Source organism: Mauremys reevesii, linkage group 18, assembly GCF_016161935.1.
Source record: "Mauremys reevesii isolate NIE-2019 linkage group 18, ASM1616193v1, whole genome shotgun sequence".
NCBI lineage: Eukaryota > Metazoa > Chordata > Testudines > Geoemydidae > Mauremys > Mauremys reevesii.
The window spans coordinates 5183490-5207341 of NC_052640.1; the positions used below are offsets into that span (position 1 = coordinate 5183490).

A 23852-nucleotide genomic window follows, 5' to 3' on the forward strand; every position below is an offset into this window, starting at 1 on the left:
TTTGGCCACAGGAAAGGAGCTGGTGATTCTTCCCTGTGCTCTCAAAAAGAAAATGAAATGTTTTAGTGGAAATTGGTCCGCCTGGGTTAGCTATCATAGTAGCCATATGGCAACACATTCTTTCCTTTGCCCCGCTATAGGTAGTGAGCAGCAAAACCTAACCACGGTGTAATCGGAAATGGATATTTGCATGAAAAGGGGAAGAGCTTAATTAGCATACATAATTGGAAATAAAGAGAATTTTTAAAATAAAGCAACTGTCATTCTTTTAAAAATTAATCCATAAAATAAGCCAGTTTTATTAAAAAAAAAAGTGTTTGCATTGTTTTAAGTGTCTTTTTTCCCCTCCTTTTAAAATTTAAGGTGGAAGGGGATACAGTCACCTTCTCCTTTGAAATGAGGAGTGGCCGTGAGCACAACACCCCAGACAAAGCTATGTGGGGCTTTGCTTGCACTGTTCGAGCACAGGTACTGTCAATATGACCAGTGTTGTCAGATAGGCTGAACTTAAATTTTTCTGATTTACATTATGTACAGTATTTTAATTTAAAAAAAGAAATGGTGGTTGTATTTATGAAACAGACCTAAATGTTGGGGTTTGGGTTAAAAAAACCCAGAAGAGCTGTTTGGATGGCCATCTCTTTACAATGGAAGGGAGCTACTGCCTTAGATCTCTCACTTCTTCATTGGCTAGATATGGTTAGGCACACTTTGTAGTATGGTTAGACTTTGGAACAATGGATGACAGTTCTAAATACTCTCTGCTTATCTGTTATGAAGCATCAATGGTGCTGGACTTGGAGGAGACCACTAGATATCCATCCAGGCTTGTAGGATATGAGTTCAATGGGGGTATTGAGTACCTACTAGTAAGCTGGGCATCAGAGGTATAAATAATGGCTCGAGGACAGAGAAAAAGACCAGACTTGGGAGGAGAGGCAGGAAACTGGGATCAAGTACTATGAAGAAAAATTCATACTACTGTGCCCAGGAGATGAGACAAAATCTGGTCTAAGAGAAGATAAAATGGAGTTTTCAGAGGTGATGGATTGCCTGCCCTCAAAAAAAAAAAATTTAGTCCTTTTGGGTTATGTGGCTTCCAGTTTGGTAAGCACATGAATTTCCTAGTATTCAAATTCAGTTCTTACACATACTGATTTGTAGTGTTCTATAAGTAAAAAAATAAATAAAATGCCCAGAGCTTGTTTTATTGTGGCACTGTATGATATGCATGCCATATTTTGAAGTAGATTGCTTAGAGAGCCACTTTAAACTTAATTGGATTGTTGTGGTTTATCCCTGTCAATACTGCAGGAGTCTTCAGAAGATGTGTCAGGAGGATTACCATTCTTAGTTGACCTGGCTTTAGGCCTTTCTGTGTTAGCTTGCTCCATGCTAAGGATATTATATAATGGACCAGAAATTACAAAAGACGAGGAAACATGCCAGGAACTCTTAAGGTCTAAACTATTACAGAGGTAAAAAATCTTTGTTTTAATCTGAATTTAATGTAATTGCATGCAGTGTAATTGTAGCAGTGTTGGTCCCAGATTAGAGAGACAGGGCAGATTTCGGGCTCACCATTGTCCTATAGAATAATGGGTTTACCCCAGCCTCCTTGATCCATCTTTGACCTCCAAGATTAATATCACCAATCATCCCTGCAATGTGTACCCCCTAAATTCCAAAGTTCTTCCAGAAGAGTCCTTAGAGGTCCAAGGTACTAGTTTGCTGATCCTAAAAGCTCCAAAAATGCCATGCTGAACAAAGCCCCCACTTGTCCACAAAGACACATGGGCTCAAGGATCCGTGCCAGATCCCAAAATATGGTGAGGTTATTTGGTACAAATTATCAACTTGGTTTGCGTGCATTGTGTTTTCTGAACTTGTCTATTAGCCCAGTGTCTTTTGAAGAGGGTGTAATCATAATTAAGGCTGTGAGTTTGTCCCGGATTCCGTGACTTTCCATGACCTATGTGATTTCTGCAGCAGCCAGTGCGCCTGGCACAGGGGCAGCTCAGACAGCCCCTGCGCCAGGCACACTGGCTGCTGATGTGGCAGTTTTGGGCCACCGTGCCTGCCTGCCCCCCCGAAGCAGGGTTTGGTTGAGGGACGGGGTTGGGGCACCAGAGTGGGGGAGGCAGGCTCTGGGTGGTGCTTACCTGGGGGGCTCCCTGGAAGTGGCAGCCTCACCCTTGCTCAGCTGCTGGGTGGGGGCGTGGCCAGGCGGCTCTGCGGGCTGCCTCCACCCAGAGTGCTGGCTTCGCAGCTCCCATTGGCCGCCCCTCCCACCCCCCCAAGTTTTATTCACTGGTATTTTTAGTAAAAGTCATGGACAGGTCACGGGCCATGAATTTTTGTTTACTACCCATGACCTGCCCATGACTTCTACTAAAAATACCCGTGACTAAAATGTAGCCTTACTCATAATCCATGAGGTAGACTTTTTCTGCACTGTGGGGCTTTGGATTCATGTTTTGTTCCAAACTTTGACATGTGACAATTCACTACAACCTTGGGGTAAAAGGTTTGTCAAAATTGGACTCAATAAAGACAGCTTCAGGTTTATGCATTATAAGACAGATCCTGTCCTCGTTTACGTCAGTGGCAAAATTTCCATTAGTTTCAGTGGGTGTGGTATCCAGCCCTTGTGAAGCATGAACCTCATACTTTCTTCATGTTCTGAAGTAAAGCCATATACACAATGTTTTTAGGCAGGGTGTTGCACTATGCCTTTCTCTACCTGAAGAGTAAGAGCTAGAAAGAAACTAAAGGCTCTTTAATATGGGAAACTTTATCTTTATTTTCTCAGATGCCAGTGGCAGGTGGAAGCCAATGGGGTAATATCTCCAGCCCTCACTCCAAGTCCTTCTCCACTGCCTCTTACTATAGATGAGGATCGAGAATTCACATATCCTTCTGATGTCCTAGTGCCTCCTGTAGGACATTACTTTGATCTGCCTAGGATCAGGTTACCTCCAGGAATCATGATAAAACTCAGGGAAATATCTGGACGTGCTCGGCCTCAGTTTAGACCTAGTATCAAGTAAGTAACTGTTTCTTCACCACTATTTTGCTAATTTATGTTTTATTATTATTGAAAATGATACACAAAGTGCTGTCAAGTGCACAAAGCAAACAAACTAAATAAAAATATTCTGCAATCCCTCGGTAGTAGTAAATGTAGGATGATATTTGTAACAATAATATTAAGCACAGAAATATCAGATGGAAATAGATAATTCTCAACTTGGTGTGCATTCAGTAGTTCCTAAAGCAAAATTTCTTGAATACCGTGGCTGGTGAACTGTAAATATAAATGATGTTGTATCCTTGCTAATCAGTTTGGTTTCCATCTGTAACAGAGAAGTGATTCAGCCAGATGTAATGGAAGAGATGGTAGTTTCATGTGTTATTAAACATTTGAACTTGGTTGATGCACTCCAGTCCCTAATAAACTTCCAGTATCAGGAAGAACATGCTGAGGAATATGATTTGCTGTGTAAAATTATGGGAGAGACCTTTAAGAAGCTAAATGCCATGGAAAGACAATTGCAGGTAAGACTGCTAAAGAAATAACTTTTATTACTAACTACTAAGGATATTACTAATATAGAAATGTAAAAAAAAAACCCCTCAAAATGCACTTGAAAGACCCCTTTTCTCTTACTGAAGCTAAGATAAATGGATGCTCATATATATTCATTATTTTTGTATCTTTACTAGAGTGTAGCTGAATTAGAACAGAGATGGCAGAATGAGGTAGATGATGCCATACATGGGAAGCTGGAAAACAATGTTCCATTCTTTTATGATTATCATTTCAATGAGGTAAGCATTGCATTTATCCCATTCGTTTATAGAGATAAGTTTGCTCTCTTATTTTTCCATTTCTAGGCTGCAGTATAATTACTCTTTTCTTTCATTTACTGCTAAGTTTTTCGGTGTGTAAGTTTATTAGTACTAAAAATTATAGTGCATGCTTTCAAGTTGTCTAATGTATATGCTGACAATAGGAATTCATCATAAATGTCGATCGCTATTGCTTTTTGGAGTAGTTTTTGTTAGGAATATAAAAAGAGTAAGATCTCCCAAAAATGTATTATGATTTCCCAGTGTCTGTATCTGCATTAAAAAGTTGGCAATTAGATATGAGAGATTAATATTCTTGGTTTGTAACCATGGACATTTTTAATGCATACGTGCAAAAAAAAATTTTTTTTTCCATTATCCCACTGAATCACATACATTTTCACCCTGTTCTTCTCTAGAGCAAAATGAAAGAATTGGAACTTTTGTGTTCAATGAAAGAAATTTCCTTTGATGGAAGTGATCTTGAGAATATGGTCCTGTCATTGAGGTTAGTAGTTGGATCTGTTAGCTGAGCATTCTAGGCCCTGATTCAGCCTAGGTTCTTAAGTATATGCATAACTTTAATCACATAAAGTCTTACTGAGTTAGGTAAGACTACCCACAGGTTCAAAGTTATGCATGTGGTTAAATGTCTTCCCAAATCAAGACCTAAGTCTTGTATGAAACTTCTCTATGATTTTTTTTTACCTACTAAAGTGAAACAGAAGCCTTGATTAGATTGTTGTTTTGAAAATAGAATTGAAAGGCCTCTTCAAATTGCTGGTAACTCTGCATAAAGAGGGTCATCTTTGGGAAGATCAAAGTTAATCAAAATTAGAAATGCTGGAGACATAAATACAATTAACTGTTTATGGATGTTATGTAATGGGGAGGGAGAAAAAAACAGTAGGATTATTCTGTTTTCTATTTGAATACATTTCTTAACTCAGAAACAATAATTAAAGAGATTACAAGAGGGACATCTTTAAAATTTTACCAGTTAAGATATGTTATATCAGGAGGCATAAAGAACAACTAAGTTTACACTGGTTTTTCGTTCACCATTTTAGGGAGAAATTTTTTCAAGAAGTCAATTCTCTGGTTCAGAAGCCCTCACATCCCTTGGCTAAAACAAAAACATTAGTAAAGAGCTTGATGAATAGAGCAGAGCTACTATTGCATGTTACTATTGCAGCACAAGCTGGAATCACAAGAAGTATATCCGGTACCCCTGCTGAGACACCAGGTAACAATTTACAGTGCATCTGATCATTAGACCGGAATGTTTGCTATTATTATTTGCTATGAATATAAATGACACCTGTAATTAATCATCTCTACCTATTTTTCCTTTTCCATTTAACAAGCAGTGAATTTGTTTTTAGGGGTAATGAATTAACATGGCTCTGTTGACTATTTGCCTACCAGTGTCACCATGTTACCAGCATAGCTCTGTGACTAGTGTTAACTAATTTCAAAACCAATAAGTGGAATTTGCAACGTTAATAATAATTATATTGCAAACATAGTCTGTTAGTCTTTTAAATTTCTCATTTATATAGCTTGATTTTAAAAATAAAATAATTACGTCTTCTGATTACTATAATCTTGCACACTTCAATCAAATTGCCTCTGATTCCTCTCCTTTCCTATTGATAAATAATTCCAGGTTCTGCAATTTCACGTTATAAGTAAATATTTCATTATAAGACTATTATTAGATGGTGTAAAGAGAGAGGATTAAGAAGGTTGGTAGCCCGTCTACAATAACTTTTTCTATCAGAGGTTGCCTTAATGTAGAAACTGGCTGTAAAAATGAAATGCAGAAACTTTAAGAATTACCTGTTAATTAGATGGTCTTGAAATGTTAAGATAAACATGGATGGAAGACAACTTCTAAGGGAAGTGACCCAGTGTTAATTAACATTTCTGGGTCTATAGAAACTATTTGTTCTTTTTCATCCAAAACTTATTAGGTACACTCTGAATTGCTGATGTAAAATAAAAGTGAAATTACATATTTTCCACTTTCCTTACCTAAAGCTGACTCAATGATACTGCAGTCTCCTAAAATGTAAATACTACAGACAGTAATAATAAAACACATAATCCAAATAAAACCAGGTATCTTGAAATAAAACTTAAAAATGTATGAGGTTGCCAGCAGAAAAGCCATTTAAATGGAATTTCAGATTCTTGCATGGGGTTAGGGGAAATGCATTTGGTGTTTTGTGTAGGTTGTTGTTTTTGTTTTAATTTGTTTCCTAATTTGTTTAGAAATTGCTTTACACTTCAAGACCAGCAGTGACAGAACTTTGTTTTATAACATTGCAGCTTGTAAATCAGCATCTGAAACAAAAGTGATATCTCATGCTGTCCGCCAGCCTGTCTTCCTTCGTAGCATGTCTGCACCTTCTGACCTAGAAATGATTGGAAATGAAGATTTGGAATTCACTAGATCAAGTCAGAGGTATGCAGATGGTAGTCCACTAAATTGCTGTATGAAACACCTAAAAGTATATTCTGTATTTCTGTTAATAATGTACCATGTTTTTAGAAGAAAATTTTTCATAGACCAGCCCATTCTTAAATTCTCTAACAAGTGCTGTTTTCCCATAGGCGGCGCCATGTTACTAGTCATAGAAGTAGCTCTTTTACTCTTCTTCAATCTTTGACCGTCGAAGATAGCAGAGATAAACCTACGTACAGTGTCTTGTTAGGGCAGCTGTTTGCTTTCATTGGGACAAATCCTGACCAAGCGGTATGTCATGTTAAACATGCTCAATCCCTTATATGCCCAAGCACAAATGTAACATGAGTTTTTAATCGAAGTTGAAAGGTACAGATGGGGCTTATGTAGTAAAACATAGACATTTCTTTATAAGGTGTCCAGTAGCAGTTTTCTGTTAGCTGCTCAGACCAGGTGGCGTCGTGGAAACACAAGGAAACAGGCACTGGTGCATATGAGAGAGCTCCTAACAGCAGCAGTTCGGGTTGGTGGTGTTACACATCTTGTGGGTCCAGTGACTATGGTACTTCAAGGAGGACCAAGGTAAGTTCTCAGAACTTTATTAAACTTTTGGGGCTGGATGGTGTGCTTTGTGCAAGGAGTGGTACTGCATTACACCAACAGCAACTAAGGAGATTAGTTGCAACTAAGCCCAGGGCATGAGTTCTCAGACTTTGTTATGACCAGTCCTCTTGTGAGGCATCTTGGAATTCCTTTTAATGTTTCCCACAGTGCTTCAGAATAATTGGTAGGTCCTATCACCTGTCAGAAAGTACAGGTATCACAGAGTCTTATGGGATACTGCTATTTGAGGACTAGCTGCAAGTGATTTTTAGCAAGTTCATCTTAGTGTATGACTAAAGACAGGGAAAGAAGTAGGAATTGTAACCCCACCGCCAAGATCCCTGCTGCACCTCTCAACCACTTTAGGACAATGACCCATTAGTTGAGAACTGCTGACTTAGGAGAATTGAGTGATTTGGTTTGTATTATGTTGTTGCGGCCTAGTGGCTGTGTGCAGGGCTAGGGAGGTAAAATGTTCAGGTGTTAACAATTGTATGATGCGTTTTCAACTAACCGCAAGAAGACGTAAAGCACGAGAGAGATTATTTTACATTTGTGATTTAAATCTAAACACACATCAAATAAAATGAATCGGTAAGATCTGAACGAGTGGGTTTTATGGCATGAGGTAACAAAATCGGATTTAGGCTCTTTTATAGAAACTTTTTTTATGTAACTGTAAAAATAAATTCTAATAGTTTGTTGGGTGTCTGGAGCCAGTTTCTCAGTTAGGCAGTATAGCCAGAATGGTGATTTTAAGTCAGTATTTTCTATGCATGTTGGGGAGCAGAACAAGAATGCCGTATTTTGTAGCATTAAGCATTTCTTACATTTTATATAAATCTGGTATAGAATTTTGTCTTCAGATCTTTCATGAATTCTTTCAAATTGTGGCAATTTCCTGTAGCTTTGGTTTGGAAGCTTTTAATTTTACTTGGTGCAAAAAGACATGATTTCAAATATATAACTTCCAACAGAATCGAAGAACTCACGTGTGGCGGGATGGTGGAACAAGTCCAAGAAGCCTTTGGAGAGACCATGACCTCGGTGGTTTCATTGTGTGCTCGTTACCCCATTGCTTGTGCAAATAGCATTGGCCTCTTGTGCACTATACCATATACAAGGTAGGAAAGGTTTTGCTTCAAGGAGAGAGAAAAGAATGGTTAGATTCTTTTTATAGAGTTGCTTCAAAGGGAAGTATTATTATGTAGGTGGAATGGACTTTGTTGTTGTCTTTTTTAAATCATCCTGTAATATCTCCTGGCAGTGTATTCTGGCGGAATAAGCACAGGGGTGAGCATTGGGAGAGTGTGAGTCTTGGCTCTGCCACTGATTTGTTCTGTAGCAATGGGCAAGACACTTTAGCTTTCTCGGTTTGCCTAAAGTAAGCATAGTACCTTGCCAACTATCTGTTGGGATGTTGTGAGGATTAATGAACATCATGAGAGCATTTTGAACATATAAAGTTCTATATAAATATAAAATATTACTGTTGTTAATGGTGAGGCATGAAATAAAGATGATTAATATGTCTTCCATTTTTAGCAGGTGGCATAACTCAAAATGATGCTCTGTAGACTGCATATAGATTTAATAACCCTTTATATAGCACTTAAGCTTCTACTAGGAACAGCTTGGCACCATGACATTCAGAGATAATGGTGGATGACAAACTTGGAGAATATCCTGTTACATTTTGTCCCTTCTAAGGCTAAAGTAATGGAGGAAACATTGAATTGTCCAATGCTACAATGAAAGATCTGATAAATAGATATAGTACATATGCTGAGAAATGTGGGATAGCTTGTGTATGTTGAAAACAGTTGAGAAGTTACTGCAGTACAACCTTAATTCTTTGCATGCGACGAAGTGGGTATTCACCCACGAAAGCTCATGCTCCAATACGTCTGTTAGTCTATAAGGTGCCACAGGACTCTTTGCTGCTTTTACAGATCCAGACTAACATGGCTGCCCCTCTGATACTTAATTCTTTGTTCTTCTGAACAGGAGTGAAGAGAAGTGCTTGGTACGCAGTGGCCTGGTGCAGCTTATGGACAGGCTCTGTAGTTTAAGCAGCCAGACAGAATCCAGCTCAAATGAAAAGCAGACTAAGAAACAGAAGGTGGCTACTATGGCTTGGGCTGCCTTCCAGGTCCTAGCCAATCGCTGTGTTGAATGGGAAAAAGAAGAGGGTAGGAGCAGTGTTGATATTACATATTGTCTATTTTAAAATTGCTGCTGGACATTGAGTTCATGTATGAGAGGAAACAGTATAGATTTTTTTTAAATCTTGCATTGACCAGCCACTGACATTTAGGAATAATTATTTTTATTAAATATAAAATATTTTATTATCTGTATTAAAAGTTATGAAGCGCTTTGAGATCTATTGATGAAAAGTGCTGTATAAGAGCTAGGTAGTATTAGTTGTTATTTATTTTAAAATAGTGTTGAGATGGGATTTTAAAATGAGTGCGGGGGGGTTAAATGAATCGAAGTTTTTCATTCTAGAATTTTTTAAAAGGGGAGAGGCTTGAGTGGCTTAGCGTCAGGTTTAATCAACAGTATATGCAATGGCTCAAATGCTTCTTTGGTGTAACTCCAATGGAATAATTTTGTCATTTCAGTATTTTTTTTAATCTGACAGGTTGTTGGTGAACTTGAAAAAGTTCTGTTGACTCTCGTATTCTTATATTTATAGAAAACCAGTACGTACGTTTAGATACCCATCTGAAATTTCTGGAGCCTGGGTTTTCTCTAAATTGTGTCTTTATGTGAAATTAGCAAAATTACTTTGGTGGGAAACTTACTCACTTAAATATTATCCACATAAATAGAATAGTATGTTCAACTACACTGTGTCATCAGACTGAATGTCCATTTGTTACCTAGCAACTAGATGTTATTGCAGATTTGACTTGAACTCAAAATGATTTTTTGTAAGCAGTTACTGTACTGTAAATGAATGTGTCTAGGTTTTTCCAATATATTACTTTTTTATTATGTATACATTTACAATTGTACATTCTTGCATTACCTTTGAAGGTGGTTCAACAGAGGCTGTTCATTCTGGTCTGGCTCGTCAAGTCTCCAGCCTTCTTACCAATCACCTGGCACGAGCGACAGAATGTTGTGGTAATCAGGCCGCTGGAAATGATGCACTGCAAGATGTACTTAGCCTTCTTAATGACCTGTCAAGGTACTGGAAGTACTTCAATAAAGTCTTTTTTTTTTTTCTGGATTACTGTCCAGTGTTGGAAAGCACTTCATTTCCTCTAATGGAAATATTAAAGATAACCTCTTTCAATACCATTCCAAAAGCTTGGGGCTATTTTGAAATGTGGCCTGCAGCATAAACACACTTGTGTTAAATTTTAGGATCAATCCCTTGTTGACAGCAGGTGAGGGTATGCAGACGTCCAGTAGTACTTTCTGAAACTGAAATCTATACTCTGTGTGGCAGAGTCAAGTGACTTGTTTGACAACATTAATGAGCTTACGTGTGTCACATGCCTGCATATTTTTAAGATAGATGCTGTAACAGAGTAATAGTTTATTCATTAAGAATGAAACCATTCAGTATAATGCCATTGTAAACCTGACCCTGCTGACCTTGGTATAGTTTTTATTAACCTCAATAGGAGTTGTACACTGGGAACAACTGAAAAATTGAATATGAAGACTGCAGTCTCACGTATTGTTTTTGGCATCTTACTGCGTACGGAGTCTTTTTGTTGATGAAAAGTGACACCCAGCTGCAGTAATACCATAGCTAAAGAACGTATTTGTTCTGGGCTGTGGAGTGCATACTGAAATAATACAGTACTTACATGTTACAAAGGCGATTAGTGGAGCGGAATATCACAGACTTCACAGTTGCTCTTATGTTTATAAGCTTTGGTGCCTAGGGAAGCTTTCTTGGATTTTTTGAGCTGGAGGATTAATGGGACTAAATAGCAACATTTAAACTGTTTTGCTCTAAAATTTGTCATGAAATCTCAAATAATGGAACTATCTTCAAGAGCTGTTTTATGAGGGATTATATGGGAAACAGGCAAACATTTTTTATGGGAGTTGTATAAGAGGCTCCAGACACCAAAGAGAGATAATGGGGTATCATTCATCTTGCATTTGAAATTGATTACTACTTAACTCTGATGGACCATTTTATGTGTTTAATTTTAAGTACAGGCTTTAATAACATAATCTTGTATCTCCATAAAGATCCCTTTACCCATGGCAGGATGTCATCTTATAGTTTGTATTTGATTTCAGGAGTATGATTTAACTTTCCTGTTTTGCAGTCAGAGAGATGACTATGCTCTTTTATCTCAGGAGTCACATAGGTAAAGCTATCCTGAGCCAGCCAGCCTGTGTGTCCAAACTTCTCTCACTGCTTTTGGACCAACGACCTTCTCCAAAACTCGTCCTTATAATCCTCCAGCTGTGTCGTGCTGCGCTTCCTCTCATGAGTGTAGAAGACTGTGGAAATGTTGAACTGCCCCCATGGAGTTATTCTGTGCCCTCCCTGAACAGTGAACAGGATGACCCCAGTGACCCAGCCTCCAAGATTGCATCACTACTCTTAGCAAAATTGGCAGATTATGTGGTGCCAGGTACTAACCGTTTCTCATGTTTAAATGTTTGTTCTTATTATGTGTAATAAATGTGTCACAAGCTTGAGAAATAATGCATTATTGTGCAAGAGGTGTGTGTTGACAAAAGGCACAATTAGGATAAATGGGTATTAAATGTTAGTATTCAGAAGGTTAACTTGCCAAAAATTTATCAGCAGGATGAGTTCGAATATCCAGAAGTAGGCATGTTTCTATAACTCTGGCATTCTGACTGTTCAATGTAGTTCAATTTTCTGAATAGGGTGCTTATTGCAGACACATGAAAGAAAGCTCATATAAATCTAAAGGCAATGCTTTTAAAGCCAGGAAAGTTTGTTAAGGAAGCTGACTTCAAAACAATCCTGAAAGTATCTGACTGTTGCGCTTTTTCTTTTCTGCTTGAAGGATGTCAGACAGTTCTGTCTCCAACTGCATCTGAACCAGATACCACTTTGGCAAAAACCAGCCCAAAAAATTCCATAAAAGGAGATAAAGATCCTGGAGAAGAGAGTGAGGCAGTGGATGGTAAACTTTCTATTTTTATTCACAAACGGGAAGATCAGTCATCCCATGAAGTCCTTCAGCCCTTACTGAGGTAACTTTAACTCAGTGGATTAGAATTAACAAAGCAATTTGGGGGTTTCCATCTTTATTTCTATACAGTGCCAGAACTGTAGGAAGATTTTGTGTTGGAGATGATAATAACTGAGCAAAAGCAAAATGCTTCAACTTCTGTTTTCTGTTGCTGCTCGTAAATAGTGGGATTTTTATCCAAGATTGAGTTTTGGTGATGTGCAGCTACATAAATACACCTACATTGAGTGTTAAACCACAGTTCCCCAAACTTGGCCCACTGATGCACAGACACCATCAGCTCAAAAATCAAATTTCCATTTGTACTTATAGATTAGAGGAAGAAAAATCTTTTCTTTTCACCAATTTGTTTTTGTTTATTTGACAGCACCTGGTGTATAGTCAGGTTCATTACTTTGTTGATGGTCAAATGCACTTCAGGTCTAATTCACTAATATAGTGACCTTATCTGTGCACTAATCTATGGGAAGCGTATGTTCATATTCTTCCCCAGGACCTGCAAGAGTGTGTGAACCAGTGACCACAGCAGCAAAGCTGAAACTTCAGAGGCAGATATGCAAAGAGGGAGGGAGATGGTAGAGAAGTCACAGCCTGTTTTGAGAGTGTTGCTCTTTGATCTGCTCAGAAACCACAGCAGGGGAGCAGAAAAAAACTTTCAAATGTGTTTTTAAAAGAATTAAAACAGGACCCACTACTTAAATGGTACTCTGTCAGAAAATTTGAAGATCTTCCTGTAAGTCCACAACACAAAGTGATATTACAAATAGTAGAATCACCAGAAGAAAAATTATTTTAAATGTTACTCTCAGTAAGGCCCTCCATTAGGATAATTCTGTTAGAACTACAGAAGTGATCTTAGTATTCAGTCATACCAACTCAGACTTTGATCTCTGTAAAACTCACAAGACACCCCTCCAAAATAAAAGTAGCGTGTTGGAGGAAGTGTTGTTGGTAGTTCATTACATGACACCCCTGGCTCTGAGTCAGCCTTGAGCCACTGCCTCAGTATAATGTTAACAGGCAGTGTTCTTAAACCATTCCTGCCAGCAGTGCTCTCTTTCAGATGAAATGTAAATCCAAGACTCTTAGGCATTCATGGCCACTAAAAAAAACTCATGATACTTTTTTTGTAAAAATAGGGGAATTAACTGCAGTAGCATCGCCAAATTGCACTGTGAATAACTACATTCTATATACTTCCATTTCTGCTACAGTTTCAGTGCAATGGTAATCTTCCCATCGTGTGTCCTTAACTCATTAGAATTGCTGTGATAGTAAGCAGCTCAACTGGAGAGAATTCTTTTCACTACAGAGCTGGTTGAGTTCTTCATGTAAATAAAGGCTTTAAAGTGCTTTGAGATCTGTTAGAACAAAAGCATAGCTAGTTCACTAATTTTACATAGTAAAGCCACATTTAATAGGTTTTATTCGTACATTTGTAGTAGTTCAGAAGGTCGACCGTTCCGACTTGGCACTGGAGCTAACATGGAGAAAGTAGTGAAGATGGATCGGGACATGACTAAAGTAAGGAAGTAATAAAGATAATTGTTTAACAACTTAGAAATCATTAGACAGTCAACATTTTCACTACCCCAGTGTTCTTAAGCCTTCTGTAAAAAAAAAAATCAGAAAACTAAATTTAATTCTCTTCCAAAAAGATAAATTATTGGCTAAATATTTATATTAAACAAGTGAAATTCAAGAAAACTTGTTCATAAACTTTAGCATTATAATGTTGTTATTGACATGCATATGTAAATCCTTGAAAAACAGGTGGTGTGTTTTGCTGCAAAAATATTTCCACTAATGTTTTCTCAAACGTGTCTGTGTCATGGTTTTGTGTTCTTTCACAAGTATTTAAGGAGACCAAGTTTTACTGGGATGAAAATCCATAAAAAGTAAATTTCAAAGATCATGTTAGAATATTAAAGGAAATTGGTTTTAAATTCATACTCATGAGTATATGTGTCAGAAGTACTCATGCATTCTTCGATCAAAGAACAGAAATACCACCATGTGACTATCTGACCGACTAAACTAATAGTATTGAATCCACTCCTTGATCAAGTCATCGATTTAAAAAAAAAAAAAAAATGAAATCAAACAAAAAACTGTCCAATGTGAATAATGAATACAGTTTGAGGAAGTGTTGATTTCTTTGTGGTTATACCACAACTGGGGTTGAGGGGAAGCTAAAATTTGTCAGATAAATGATTTCCCTTAGCTCTGGCTAGCTTGGGTTTTAACTGGTCTGAATAGAGCTAATTAAATAGTCACTTTGAATATCTTCCATATTTCTTTTTCAGAGTGGCTGCTGTGAGGTTATTACAGAAGAGGCTGCTGCAGCTCTTCGAAAGGCTACCAAGTGGGCACAATCTGGCCTAATTGTCAGTGTCGGGCCACCTATTGAATCTATCAGTCCAGAAACCACTAGTGGGCTGTCAACTGGTGACAAAAAGAAAACTGCTCAAACCTCCATTTGCAGGGAGAGGAATTCTGAACTTGCCAGGTAGAAACTCACTGTGGAGTCTTCAAAATAACATGAATGTCTTTGTAGGAATGTAGAGTGTAACTTTTAGTCACTTGTGTTGGGCAGGGGTAACAATTGAAGCATTTATTGGACAAGTGACATTTTTCTTCTATACAGAACAGATCCTGTGCGCCCATTTATCAGTGGTCATGTAGCAAACAGTATGGCAGCAGAGGTGATTGCTCTGCTTCACAGCTTATTGATGGCACCAGAATCAAATGCAGCTCAAATATGGACAACCACGGCTGAAAAGGTAAGCAATGGAGGATTAGATATCTAAATGTGTGATGCACAGTACAACTTTTAACTGTTGGCATTCCTGAGCCCGTTCCTTCCTCTCCTGTTTCCGTGTTTAAAATATATTTTTTAATTGTCACTATCCAGTTAGATACTATCTGTCCTAATAATGGGTGGAGGATGGGGGAAAGAATTTGTCCAAACAGATCTGGAAACAAGGAATTGACTGCTGATAAATGGCAGTGTTACATTTTTTATACTTCATAAGACTGTTTATTCAGGCAGTCATCCTGCCTTGACAGACCCATCCTCTCTCACCCGGACCCCTAAGGGCCAAAATAATGGTTGGAGGACTAAGTCTTTGCTTCCAGATCGCTTAGCATACATCGTGGCTGCTCAGGCTATGTGCTGTAGAGATGACGACACATCATTGCACTTCTAACAGTTATGTGGGAATCAGCAATGGAATCTGGCTTTGTTACTCACTGATCAAAGATCTTATTTTAAAGTATGACAGCATACTACTTCTTGAAAATTAAAATAGTTCCTCTGGTGTATTTTTTAAAAATTCAGCTGTGCCCTCAGTGCCTACATGTTCCTGACCGATATTTCTGCTTTGAATATTTAGGTTCTGTCTCGGGCTCTGATGTACATTCCACAACTTGGGAAATATGCAGAGAGTATCTTGGAGAATGGGAGCAGCAGTGGCAGGAAACTTGCCAAACTTCAAAGAATTGCTCGACAGGCGGTGGCTGCACTGTGTGCTCTTGGTGGCTTTAAAGAGACAATTAAAATAGGTTCTGAAGTGCAGGTAATTAACTTCTTTTCCTTTTATACTTCAAATGAGAGGTGATTCTTTTGATCATTTTACAATTTTAAAGTTGTACTTCCTTGTTCGTTTTTGTAGGTTTTGGGTAGAGGAATAGCAGGAAGCATTGGAGTGGTGGCTTCTATTAATGAACAGGAAGGTATAGCAACTGTCAAATTTCCACCTGCCAGTATAGACTGTAGAAAGACCTCACAAGCATCAGACACATTAACTATTCCATTATCTAGGCTCTGTGTTCCAAGATCTGAGGTAAGGTCATTTTAAAATCCAACATTAAGTGTAATAACAAATTGTAATTATACTGTGATTTAAAACAACGACGACAACAATCTGCAGCATGTAAAAGCCTAATTCATGTTTGGTTAAAGATGACTTGTGACGTTTACATCATTGTTTTAAACATTTCATAGCAATGTTTATATGTAATTTCTCATCCAAATAACATATTATTCATCCTTCAGCACTTAAGGATGTTCCATAGCATGTTGTGTTACCTTTCCTTTTGGCTTGTGATTTTTTGTCTGGTGCTGTTTTTGTGATAGTACAAAATGAGAATTAACTCCAGGTGATGAAACGCCCTCATGTCTTAGAAACTAACTACTTGAATTTAACTTTTTACCGTGCCCCCCCACCACCACCATCAGGCATTGCCTCTTCATAAACTGTCCATTACTGAGAAGGTAGTACAGGCAGTCCAGTCCATGTTGCTTCCTCAGGAGGGAAGTCTATCTATTCATACCTCACTTCCTGCAACAGGAGATGGCTCAACTCCAGTAATGGCAGTGGTCCGGCTCCTTGGAGAAATAAGAACAAGGTGAGGTTTTGTTCATTATTTGTAAAGGGCTGTAAGTGTACAAGGTGCTGTACAAAATGTAAATGCTCCAGCCAATTGAGGTCATCTTGAGGCTTGTTTTTCCTATGTAAATATTGGCATTTTGCTACATGGAACAATTGTGTGTTTAATAAAGAATTATATTAGTTTCCAAAAGGAAATAAAGTTAATTGACTTTGTTACAATGGCCTCACTGCTAATAAGGAGCCCAAAGCCAGGAGTGGACTTGGCAACCTGTTGAGCTGGGTGTTTTATTAACATGAAGCTGGTCAAGTCATTTCTGCAGCAGTCCCAATGAACAGCTAAACAAACAGAAGTAGACAAGAATACTCATTTTGTTGAGGCTAGTCCTGAAATTATTTTCACAAGTATTGACATCAAGTTCACCATATAATGTACATTTTTAATGTTTATCACATATATACATTTTATTTATTTATTTTTTATTTTTTGTACATTAAGAGCATGCCTGGTGATGGCCCAGCTATTAGAAGACAGTTTGTTTTGTGAAGAATTCATACAACAATGTCCAGCTGCTGTAGAAGTTCTTAACCTGGTGGCACAAGAGTGTAGCCCTGGTATGTATTTAACATGTCCATACAGTTTTACTGTTGTATTTTGTCAGTGCAGTGAGATAACAGATAAGTAAGGTTAATTTTAAACTTTAGATACTAGGCTATATCCCAAATAAAAGTGAACTATTTAAATACTAAGGAAAGGAAGACAGTATTAATAGCACTTACTAATATAATACAATGTGGCTTATTACAGTTGCAGAGATCTAAATAAATTCATGGTGGCTAATAGCTTGACTTCTTAAAATTAGGTTTTAGGTATAAAGGCAGTGGATTTACACCTAGTGTGAATATGGCCATCAAGTTTCCCCCCCCTCATAATACTCTGGTCTCATGGCTGGTTCACTGGTTTTGTATCTTGTTTTTGTTAAAGACTATCAGAATTTTCCCAGGAAGCCTCTCTTGTATTGATACGTACATCAGGGTGCAGATATACTCAGTTTTAGTCAATAGCAAAGTCAAGACTGAATGAAATTGCAGATGAATTACTCAAAACTGTGAAAAGTTATAATTTTATCAGTAAGCTGCAATGGTGATTTATTTATTAGCTGTGGTATTTACATGAACGTACCTATCCATACTAATGTACAAACTGAGATGAAGGGAAGTCTCTAAATCTTGGACTTTTTTTTAATTTCACCATAGTTTTTTTTTATGAGTGTAAGCTGCTGTTTTTCCTTCATTATTCTCTTCTTGCCTATTTTAAAGACTACTCTTATTTTCTTTCCTTATTTTTAACCTCCCTATCTCCTCTCCTGTTTATGGGTGGGCACTTGCACCCAGCAGAAGTTCTAGGGTCGAGCACAGATTAAGGATACAGCCAGAGCTTCTGAAGTGGAGGAAAAGGACTGAAGAAAAGGAAGCTGTTAGACTGTAGAACCAAATGGAATTCTGTTAGGCTTCCGATATGAACTTAGGTGGGCCTCGTTTATTCCTGTGCCCTAAATTAACTTCCAGCTTCATGCTCATGCTGGGTTATTGGTTCACAACTAACTTCCAGTAGATCTTTATTTATTTATCAATATAAATATTTGGTGACCAGACACTACAAGTTAAATGCAGACAAAACCAAAGTTTTTTAGTTAATTCATCCTCTTCAACACCTGATTGCTGGTTACTGTGGAACAACCTGCAATAAGTGACATTGTTTTGTTGTATGTTTTTATGTGATATCGACTCCTGACATAATTTAGTTTCAGGGTGATTTGGTGATGTAAATTTCCAAATATTTTTTGTTTTAAATGGTGCTGTGAATCTGACTGTTTTTTTTTAACATTGAAATGTCTTACTGAAAGTTCAGGGAGATTATCAGTCACTTTGGTGTTGATTTCTGCCTTTTTCTGTCTTGTAAATCTTTCTCTCCCCAACTGTTGTTTAACAGTAATATAAAAATAGTCAGCATTCAGGTTACTCCACTGCTGTCTTTGGAACTTTTATTCTTACAAGTTTGTTGTTTTTAATCTTTCACTTTAAAATATATTGGCTTTGTAGAACAGCGTTATGACATATGATCCTGTTCCCGGCAGTGAATATACTCAGTGTGGTTAGTTTAAATAAAACACAAAAGAAATAATTCTTCCTGCCTGACAAAATTTGTCTTTTCTCCTTAAGGTTTCCCTTCCCCATATCACTGACATGGCTCCCCCGCTTCCCAAAGCGGATGCTATCTTGGAGATACTGTTTTCATTGGCTTCTAATGTTCCAAATCTAAATGTAATCAGAAATAAAGTTTAAACCTTTGAATCAATTACAGGTGACTTAAATAGCGTAGTTTCTTTAACGAGAGTTTTAACCCACACTTTTTATCTGTATAGGGACTAGTGAAAACATGTTGACTTATGTATCAGACAAACCTACAGATAAAGTAACAATAGTTAATAGCCGGGAGAAATTGTTACTTTAGACCTTCAGCTTTTCTTATTCATTTCAGTTTTTAAAAGGAATATTATGTAAATTTTAAAAGTATGATTTACTGTTCTGGATGCTAACTTAAATTTCAGTTTTAGAGTGTTTGCTTCCTTTGTAGTCATTTGAAGACTAGGTTAAATCCCCTTTACTCAACTCTTTTTCAAATGCAGTGTTTTCCTTGGTCAGGAATTCCCTGGCTTCCAGAGTTAGGTCTGTGCACAGTATAGTACCTTCAGGGAAATGTTAACTAGGCCCTGAAGAGCTCAAGCACTATCTACACTCAGCTTCTAGGGGAGCCATGCACTTCATGCCAGTGTCAGCTCAACCGCAGGTTAAATATTTTAATAGGAGAGAAGGTTTATCTGTTCTCGTTCCGCCAAAGCTCCGTGGCCTAGTTTTTTAAATAACTAGTGATTTGGGGCATCTCAGCTTTTGGGCACCCAACTTGACACTTAACGCAGCTTCATTTTTCAGAAAATGTTGAACACCTTCCATATCTGTCTTGGTACCCCAAATCTCTAGATACTTACAAACAATGCAGTACTGTGCTTAACATTAATAGCAATCTATTCTATTCCTAGTGAGTATCTCCACTGGCCATGGTCAAATGGTCAAACTATAACTTCAAGGTTCCCTTACCAGAAAGTATCCTACAGACTTCAGTGCATTGAAGCATCTTGACTACCTAACAGCAAACAGGATAGTTTGATTTGATGGTGTATTAGTCAGTTTCATTTGCAGCTGTAACAAGCTCACTGATTTTATTTTAAATAAATTTAACACAAACATGTATTGTCATAAGGAAAATTAAACAAAACAAGGACATTCTGAATAACGACGGTGGGGTGTAGGTATGAGGGTGTCTTTCCACAGTATGGATGTTAGGTGCTGTAGTGCTGTGTAGTACTTCTTTACCATTCATGCTAGATAAAGATGGAGTGACAGCCCTTAATGCAGATCAACTGCTTTTGTTAATCTAAAATGAAATTTCGCTGTTACTTGGAAATAATTTCCATTTAATTCCTCTCATATGTGAGGCTTTCGCTGAAATATAAGCCATTCTCAGGTGTACTCAGTTTGGGTTTTTTTGATTTTGGAATGGGGAGGGGGAAGAAGTGAGGGAAAGATTAATTTCTGAAATGGACCTGATTGTGACATTTAGAGATTGTTAGCATAGGTGTAATCTTTAGATCTCAAATGACTGTCTCCAGCTAAACTCTCATGTTCCCAGTATTAATGGTGTTGGTTTGGTTTGTACTGTTACAGGGGAGAGGCTTCTCGTTGTAGAAGTGCAATGTGAAAGGTTAAGAATGTTGTATCGAGATTGTGCTCGTCCCCCACCTCCGCCACTCCAGACAGACCGAAGACAGGTAAACATATCAACAAGGTGCTGCTTTTCTGGCTATTTCTCTAATGGATTCAGCTTCTCATATGGTGGTCTAAGGATCACCGGAGTCAAACCATTACAGTGGTTTAAAGGAAAAAAGAAAAATTCATCACACATAAACATTCTAGAATGCAACATATTGGTTACTTATGTTATATGTTGGGTCGAGTATGCATTCCATAGCAGATCTTGGACACTGGATTTCAGTAGAATGAAATCTAGCTTGTGACCTCAAATGCAGTCAGACTAAACCACTCTTTACCTATTTTACAGCCCAAGGAGATTACTTGGAGCCCTTCTAGAGTGTTTCCACCTGTGCGAGCATGCATGTTCTCATCACATCTTACAGCTGTGACCTTTTTGGCTGACCCTAGTGCAGGCGGGGGACTGCCTCGTGGCACGTTTATCTACGCTACCTCCCCAGTTCCAGTACAAGTAAGAAATCACAATGATGGAGCAAATTTCTGTGGTGTTTTACCTTCAGTTGTTTTTTTTTTTTTAAATATGACCAACAAATTTTCTGTATGGCTGTTTCCTTAGGCCCCATCATTTTACTGGGAGATTGAAATAGTTTCCTATGGAGATACAGATGATGACACTGGTCCAATAGTTTCATTTGGGTTTGCAACTGAAGCAGAAAAGCGGGACGGCGCGTGGACAAATCCTGTTGGCACATGTCTTTTTCATAAGTATGTTGCAAATGTGTTCATTAAAAATTACAGCCTGGTACACTACATAAACTGAGTATAAGCTCCTCTGGACTGGCTTGCTTTTTGTTCCTGAATAGTGCTGAATGGATAGTTTCAATGGAGGGATTAAAGTTTTGAAATATAGTAATTCCTTATCAAAATGAGGAGAGCTCCAGTTGCATTTTAGCAGTATGTACCAACCACCTGAGCGCTAACTGATGGTCATTTACAATGACTTTTTTACCGTAGAGGGCTGCTCTTTTATGTTTAACTTTCTTCTTCACATTTACTTTCTTAGTAATGGACGAGCTGTGCATTACAATGGCTCCAGCTTGCTACAGTGGAAGAGTGTTCGACTGGATGTGACCCTTTCTCCTGGTATGTCAGAATTCAGCTTATTTATTTAGCTGAAAGAGCCTAACACCTCTTAGATATAAACAAGGTAATGGATGAAAAAGAGAAAAATCCTTGTTTCTTTTTGGTCATGTTCTATTTTCCTCTAGGTGATATAGCAGGAATTGGCTGGGAGAGAACAGAAGGCACCCCTCCCCCTCCAGGACAGCCAGCTAAAGGAAGAGTGTACTTCACGTATTGTGGACAGCGACTTGGGCCTTATCTGGAGGATGTCTCTGGTGGAATGTGGCCGGTGGTGCACATTCAGAAAAAGGCAGGTTTAACAATTAAACGCGTACTTGGGATGCATTTGACTTTCATCAACACTAGTCAATGTTCCTGTGTGGAAACCATAAAATATTTTTAAAATCATTTTCACCTTCATTTATTGATTTGGGTTAAAACTTGTGTTCTCTTTCTAATGTGCATATACCTTTAATGGGAGCTAGTCTCACCCATCAGGACAATAAAGTAGAGCTGGTCTGATGAGGAGACTGAGTTAAGCTTTATATACTAATAGGCCTTCCTTGGCTATTACTTCACTTTAATCTTGACAGTGACCTTGCTGAAAATGGCATTTGTCCCAGTGACTGTATCTTGAAAGTACCAGGCTGAACAATTAAAACATAAAGATTGTATTGAGCAGGCTTATACTTTGCAATTTTGTATTATCACACTTATTCTTTAAAATTTATGGTCAATAATGCAAGGAAATCCGTATCACTAGACGATATGGTAGTAACCAGTGGGGATCTCATCCTGTGGCCAAGGTTTAGAATAGGAAGATCATATCAAAGGGTTAAAATAATACTTTAAAACAAAAGCTGCTTCTCTTATGCTTTATTTGAATTTTGTTACAGAATACAAAAGTCCGTGCTAACTTTGGATCTCGCCAGTTTGCCTATGCTGAGGGACAAGCTCACAGGAATGCTGCTGATCTGTGCATTGATCTAGCTGAAGAAATAAGTGCCAACTTTGAAGCATTGCCTTTTGCCATGGCTTCCGATAGTGATAATGATGCTGGTACCAGCATAGCTTCTGATCCTGGAACCCATGGACCTCCTTGTAGAATTGCTGCTGTTGCCACAGCTCAGCAACGTAAAGTGATCATTCATAACATTTAAATAGCATGTTCAGTTTATTTCAGTAAAACAATCTAAATCCAATTAAATGTTCTCTAATTGAAATTCTCAGTGTGCTGCCCAGATAAAATACAATAATAGTTAAAAAAGCACAATAGACATTGGCAGATAAATGCTCACTTCATTTTAGACAAAGCAGCCTAAAAATCAGTTATCTTTCTTTTACATTATATAGAATAAAGCATTCAAATTGTTCTGAATTAAAGTAACCATAATGAAAAAATATTTTATTAGGGCTCTCAATGTAGTTAGATGCTTCACTTGATTGAGTTATTCAATGTGCTACGCTACCTCAAAATGCATTTAAGTAACTTCCACCAAGTGATTGGAGAGAGACCACAGAATGCAGCATATCTGAAGAACGTCATGAAATATTTCAGCATGTCTAGTAATGGTTGGGAGTTCATTATTTCAATTTGGTTGGTTGCAGAGTATGACAGTGACACTTCTTGTCATTATAAAATGGAACTCAGCTATGAGAACTTCTTCACATCAGGCCCAGAGCCACATCCCCCTGCTATTGCAGACGACGAAAGCGATGATGATGATGACGACGACATCCCCCGGGTAAGGAAGATGGGACACCTCACATGTTACAGAGCCTGCTCTCTAACTATAAATCTTGTATTTAAAGACTGATATTTTTTTCTTTGAGAAACTATAGTTTCCATTAAATCTCATGTTCTAAATGCCATTTGTTTTTTGTTTGACTTCTCTTCCCAGGAGGATCACTATGCTCTCTTGGTTAAAGCCTGGGAGACTAAAGTTTTCCCTACAATTAGAAGACGGTTTCGCAATGAAGCTGAGAGGAAGTCTGGTCTAGACCAGATTAAAGGGGCTTTACAGCTAGGTATGACTATCAAATGTTTTTTTCTAGGGTCATAATTGTATGTGGCATATCAGAGGTGCAGGAATGAAACTGGGGGAGCTGGATTGGTCTTGTTGCACCTACTAGAGTCAAGGCTGCAAAACCGTTTGTCTTCTGTTTTTCACATGCTTGTAACTTACAGAAACATTCTTCTTTTGGGCAAATATTTTCCAAGCTTGGTTTCTGCTCAAAAGTGAGATATTTTGTGGGGGGTAGAGAATTGTGGAAAGTTTCTGCAACATCTTTTCTGTTTTTTAGGTTATGAGCTACGAGTCTCTGAGAACAGAAAAACATGTAGTAGTTTGGATTTTAAAAAGCCACCTAAAC

General features: G+C 37.9%; 1 protein-coding gene across 8 annotated transcripts in view; it reads left to right on the forward strand.

The window, feature by feature from the left end:
• HECTD4 (HECT domain E3 ubiquitin protein ligase 4) overlaps positions 1-23852 on the forward strand; it is a 112829-nt gene that overhangs the window by 59069 nt on the left and 29908 nt on the right. For 5 of the 8 annotated variants that reach the window (XM_039504791.1, XM_039504792.1, XM_039504794.1 and 2 more), the window contains exons 23-52: positions 364-468; positions 1315-1478; positions 2813-3046; positions 3366-3558; positions 3727-3831; positions 4272-4360; positions 4923-5098; positions 6130-6322; positions 6472-6613; positions 6738-6904; positions 7903-8049; positions 8933-9117; positions 9971-10124; positions 11261-11541; positions 11947-12136; positions 13578-13659; positions 14442-14644; positions 14783-14918; positions 15531-15713; positions 15810-15980; positions 16376-16545; positions 17026-17141; positions 20313-20416; positions 20707-20868; positions 20974-21122; positions 21421-21500; positions 21626-21789; positions 22376-22613; positions 23088-23224; positions 23381-23507. In XM_039504791.1, the coding sequence (XP_039360725.1) occupies positions 364-468; positions 1315-1478; positions 2813-3046; positions 3366-3558; positions 3727-3831; positions 4272-4360; positions 4923-5098; positions 6130-6322; positions 6472-6613; positions 6738-6904; positions 7903-8049; positions 8933-9117; positions 9971-10124; positions 11261-11541; positions 11947-12136; positions 13578-13659; positions 14442-14644; positions 14783-14918; positions 15531-15713; positions 15810-15980; positions 16376-16545; positions 17026-17141; positions 20313-20416; positions 20707-20868; positions 20974-21122; positions 21421-21500; positions 21626-21789; positions 22376-22613; positions 23088-23224; positions 23381-23507 (4747 nt within the window). The remainder of the gene's footprint in view (positions 1-363; positions 469-1314; positions 1479-2812; positions 3047-3365; positions 3559-3726; positions 3832-4271; positions 4361-4922; positions 5099-6129; positions 6323-6471; positions 6614-6737; positions 6905-7902; positions 8050-8932; positions 9118-9970; positions 10125-11260; positions 11542-11946; positions 12137-13577; positions 13660-14441; positions 14645-14782; positions 14919-15530; positions 15714-15809; positions 15981-16375; positions 16546-17025; positions 17142-20312; positions 20417-20706; positions 20869-20973; positions 21123-21420; positions 21501-21625; positions 21790-22375; positions 22614-23087; positions 23225-23380; positions 23508-23852) is intronic. The other 3 variants (XM_039504796.1, XM_039504797.1, XM_039504799.1) reach the window with 1 other exon arrangement.